This window comes from Meriones unguiculatus, chromosome 9 (genome assembly GCF_030254825.1).
Source record: "Meriones unguiculatus strain TT.TT164.6M chromosome 9, Bangor_MerUng_6.1, whole genome shotgun sequence".
Lineage (NCBI taxonomy): Eukaryota > Metazoa > Chordata > Mammalia > Rodentia > Muridae > Meriones > Meriones unguiculatus.
In genome coordinates, this window is record NC_083357.1 from 56,670,629 (window position 1) to 56,675,917 (window position 5,289).

The window sequence follows — 5,289 nt, forward strand, 5'->3', positions numbered from 1 at the left end:
TATTAGTCTTTCTACTGAGCAAACAGGAAAGCTTGAGTTATGGAGGAACCAACTCATGTAGCAAAGAAGAAAGGGGATTAATATTCACACCCATGGTAGAGAGCAGCCTGGCATACTCAAATCACTGGGTTCAGCATTCAGCATTGAAAACAATATCCTAACAACCTGAAACACACAGAGGTGAACACACACACACACACACACACACACACACATCTGTGCAAGCCACAAATTTCCAAACCAGTTCTACCTCTTTTCTACCTCAGTGTACCTTCCAGGAATGTTTTTAAAGGAATGTGCAAGTAGAGTCTTTGTAGTACTCCTGAGTTGAAGGACTCATTTGAATTTCACAGGAATGTGATTCCTCTTCTATTCTTATCTTTTTTTAGTCTCAGAAACATGTGGGATTCCCAGACAATAAGATGTGCAGGAGTCCCTGAAGGATACATGTCCAGATGCCGAAGGATCCAGGGAGAGACAAGAAACAGTTTTGCTTGAATTAGCTGTCCATAAAGGGTTCATACTTTTAGAGTCTGACATGACGTCCTTTGTTTTAGCCATATTTAAACATACCACCAGTTTTGAAAAAGAATTAGCTCAATCTGTGTCTATGACAAAGCTTAAGACATGTTTACATGGAATCTCTTTTCAAAGTCCATATGGAATCTCCCTGACAGATGGTTACTGTTGATGCAAAAACAGTGCTCAAAATTTAAGGTCTGGGGAGAATCACTGAGGTAAGCATAACGCCAATTGTAACCCAGATGGACCAGGCCCTAAAAACACATAAAATGGACTTAGGTTACTATAAACTACAAGTGACATCTCTCATGAGAAAGGATTTAATAAACTTAGAGGCAATGCTCCAGATTCCGGTGAGAAGCATACAGGACAAAAAATCATTTCTGAGTGATACGGGCCATACAATTCTCTTCAAATTGGAAATGCTCATCAGTCTTTAAACTACAGTCTTTCCCACCATTCCTGGAGGGGGGGGGTGGAGACTAGTAAACATCTCCTTTCTTTGTAGGTTAAGTCTCTGTGTTAACTTCCCTGGATTCTCCAGTATTCATCTGTGTTCACAAGGTCATTTGCTCTCTAAAATTCCTATTTTAGCACAGAGCAGTTATAACCCTAGACTATGCAGGAGACACTAGAGGGACATGTTGACTTCCAGATTCCTGGGCTTTGGCACAGACACTCAGGCCAGGCCTTCTGGATACTAAACCTGCATGTGCACCATAGAGGCCCTTATCAGTAAGACTCCAGTAAACCAGAACCCCATGAAGTCCCCTCCAAGAAAAGCCAAATACTTATGTAACTGTGCTTGCATTTAAGCTGGGGGAGTCTCCTCTGAGTGATACTTAAGACTTTCATAACCCCAGGCCCAAGCAATTGTCTCCATGCTCTTGGCTGTGCTCAGGGAGGGGTCTGCCTGCTCTGAGAAACCTAGGCTGGGTTGTAATACAAGCCAAGCTTTCAGCCCCCCTAAATCTGTCCCTTCTGAGTGATAGGTCCTGAGAACAAAAAGGGCCAACTCAGGTCATATTTGTACAGATAGCTCTGTCAACCTTTCCACCAAAGTGAAGTCAAGACGCTAAGGGGGGGCAAGCTAGAGCCAGCTGTACTTCTCATGCTATTTTTTCCTAAGAAGAAGCCCATTATTTTTTCACTATTCTTATTATACTTTTAATACTAAATGTAATTCATTACTTCTCTTAAAACTACTTTTCTTCTGCCCTATTCTTGTTAAAGCTTTTGGTAAACTATCAAAAATATATTTCCTTGAATAGTTAACTGTACTGTTTCAGGAATCATAGAGAAAAATAAAAAAACTCATTAACCCAGCCCCTTAACCATGACCAAAAAAGCGTAGAGACCCTAGACTGCATCTTTTTGACTTAGATGGTCAGGAAGACCTGCTATTGACCTCCAGGGAGCAAATTTCTGAAGAAAGCATATCTCCTGCCCTGTATGTTACAGTTTCCAATAGACAATATGGCAAATGCTTTGTTGCAAGACACAGGATGTGCAAGGGTCTCCACCCCCATAGCAAGTTTGAGGACAGGCTGCAGGTGCCTGGGAACCAGTGTGTACTTGCTGCACAGAAGTACATGGCTGAGTCTCCAGGCTGAGTGTCCGTGATGTGCAGGGAGAAGCATTTGGCTTTCTTATCCAAGAAAATGGTGAGCCTTTGGTTCTGCTTTCTGTCCACATTTCCACGAATGTCTATCCCAAGGTGGGGACCCTTTCCAGCTTCTTGCTTGTACCAAGGGAAGTATAAGGAAGCACTGTCTGTGTAAGTGCAGTTGATGACAGCGCTGCCTCCCTCGTGAACACTCAGGGAAGAAGGGTGCTGCTCCACCTGCTCTCCGAGGCTCTCCCCTACACAGAAAGAAAAACAGAAAGGAGGAGGACAGTCAGCAGCACTCTGCTGAATTCTTTGTCTAGGATTCCTAGAGGGAACTGTGTGAAGTGGATTTCCCATGGAAGCCTAAGAAATATCCACCACATATTTTCTCTTGACCCCAGAACTTCAACTCACAGTTCATCCACAGCCACAAGAAAGGGACTACAGTAGGAATGGATGGCTTCATTGCTCTTCCTGCCTGGGTCAATGCAGACTTGCAATCTCTTGACAAGCAAGCTATTTGTGTCTCCAGGTTGTCCCCTTTTCTTCTTATGTTATTTAACCAGCCAATAAGAAAACATATGCTTCTCTCTCATCTATTCCTTCAGAATGCAATGACAAGAGCTTGCTGCACACTTTTCATCAGATGCGGCCTCCTGCCACCTTGTGGACACATCCCTAATTACCTCATGTTGTGAGTAAATTTGCAGAGATTGGGAGTGGTTGAATTTCTGAGTCATTACTAGCAAACTAGAGAGAGGTACATTCTCTTGTAGCCATTGAATAACAAGCTGAGTTAAAACATTTTAAATCAAAATGTCACTATGATTCATCCTTATGGACAAAGGAAAGAAAAATTTTAATTTTCAGTCAATATCAAGTTTTCTGGACAACAGAATGTTAAATTTGGAGGGGGTGAGTATAGCAGAAAGGACAGGTGGGGGGAGGGACAGCTAACATAGAGGATGTTTGAAAATTGTATTTTTGTGAGTGTGTGTGTGTGTGTGTGTGTGAGAGAGAGAGAGAGAGAGAGAGAGAGAGAGAGAGAGAGAGAGAGCGAGAGAGAGAGACTAAGTAAATTATTCTACACAAAGCCTAATACTTCCCCCAGGAGCAATAGATTGCCAAATAAAAAGTCTGGTACCAGGTATGGGACACATCCCCTAAAACTGTTGGTCTAGGCAGTCATAGAGACCCTAAAACAATAACCTGTTGCCACTGCTCTTTGTTACCCTCCAGAACTTGATAACAGGATCATGTTGTTGAAGACAGGACACATTTTGGTCACAGGACTTAGAGACATCAAGCCAGTTCGACTCAGGAGACTTCCTCCCTGCTGGCTACATTTTATAGTGTTAGGAAGTGCTACTCAGGCTGCTAGGGGAGAAAAGTCAACAACAGTCTTAACCAGCTGTGAGCACTGAGAGCTTCAATAATGACCAGCATAGCAAGATACAGATCTGCCCATGGGTGCAGGAGTGGACTAAATATTATGGGATGGCCAACCACGTTCTGATTAGATTGGAGGCTCTTCACAGCAGAAACATGCATGGCTGCTACTGTAAACCTGGCCAAGAACCTATGCCTATGGAGCTAATAGGCCCCGAGGGGAAGCTACTGCTATCATTTTTGCTAAATGGATGAAGTATCAAACTTCCCTCTACTTTCACCATATCCATAGGTCACTGTGGCAGTCAGTCCTAATTAGAGAAACGTTTGTGTGTGCTGTAGATGGTGGCTAATACATATACTAGCAACTAGTCGCAGTGCTAAGATTAAATGTCTGCGGAGTACACAGCTATAATCCTCACATCTATATAACAGCACTTCCTCCAGGAGGCTCAGAAGACATCAGAAAAGGTTGTGTAGGATGGTTCTAAGAGCCACAGGTCAGGAATGAAATAGTGACATCAGGATATGACAGAACTGTTGCACTCAGAATGCTGTGATTGCCTGAACAAGAAGACCTGAATGTGACTAAGCCAGTCAGCATTGCAGCATGGAGGAGGGGCTCATGAGTCCCCACACCCTGCTGAGGAGCTATTAGCAGTTGTTAGCTGCTAGGGGAGAAAGTCAGGTTTTCTTCAGTAGTGTGATATGGTGTAGCTTCATCATGTTTAAGTAAACGGAAATTAACACAGAGACCCACAACCAGCCAAGATACAGAGACAAGACACTGCAAAGTGACCAGCCAAAAACTGGACATCTGTGTTACATCCTTCCTCCCGAGGCTCAGGAGTTATTGCAGAAGAGAAAGTGGAAAATGCAAGAGTGGAGGTGGTGGGTGACTACAAAGCGTTTTCCAAACACAGCGGGAAGTTATACATGTGAACCCAGAGTGGCTGTGGCAGCATGCTCGAGACCTGTGCACGTTCATGGCAGACACAAACTCCAGCATGGAGATTGATCGGGACAGGCATTACTGCTTATATATAACAGGGTCTTCTATCTCCTTTTCCTTTTTTGTATCTTTTTTTAGTTTTCTTCTCATCTGTTTATTTTTGTTTCTTGCACTCTCTGGGAAAATATTGGATATATGGGAAATTGAACTATTTTCATGATCTGTGAAATTTGACAGCTTTTACTTAAAGACATTAAAACTTCCGAACTTCATATATGCAGGAGGTGAAAATGGAAGTTGATAAAGGATCTGAGTGGGAGAGAGGGTGCAATCATGTTCTCAGTATTGCATGCTGGCCTTGTTTTTGTTACTTCTCATCTGTGCGCTATAACTACAGTTTATCAGTCAAACTGATGAACTCTGAATTCTATCAGATATACAGCTGGTATGTATCTTTCAACAAGCCAGTGAGATTGAGTTAAAAAATAGTAACTCAAGAAAAGAAGACACACCAGAGGAAGTGAAAAAGATATGGAATATTTTTAGAACAATCTTGTGGAAAGGATAAAAGAAGAACATGGAATGTAGAAAAAAAAATATTTACACAATAATATAAACACACATATATATATAGATATCTTATATAACAACAGTGTTCTTCTAAGAACAAAAAGTATATCTTTCCTTAAGTGTTCAATGAAAATATGACATATTGCAATGCAACAGAAGACAGACCGAAAAAAAAAAAAAAAAGAATATCATCATAGGGATCAAGAACACCAGAATTTTAGAACTGAAAACATCTTAATTTAAGTAA

General features: G+C 41.8%; 1 gene segment (V, D, J or C); it reads right to left on the reverse strand.

Annotated features, from left to right (window-relative positions):
- Nucleotides 1-1,488: 1,488 nt before the first annotated feature.
- On the reverse strand, nt 1,489-2,597 carry LOC132656371 (T cell receptor alpha variable 13-1-like). The segment is given in 3 exon segments: nt 1,489-1,517; nt 2,098-2,385; nt 2,546-2,597. Coding segments are annotated over 3 exon segments (369 nt in total).
- Nucleotides 2,598-5,289: the final 2,692 nt, after the last annotated feature.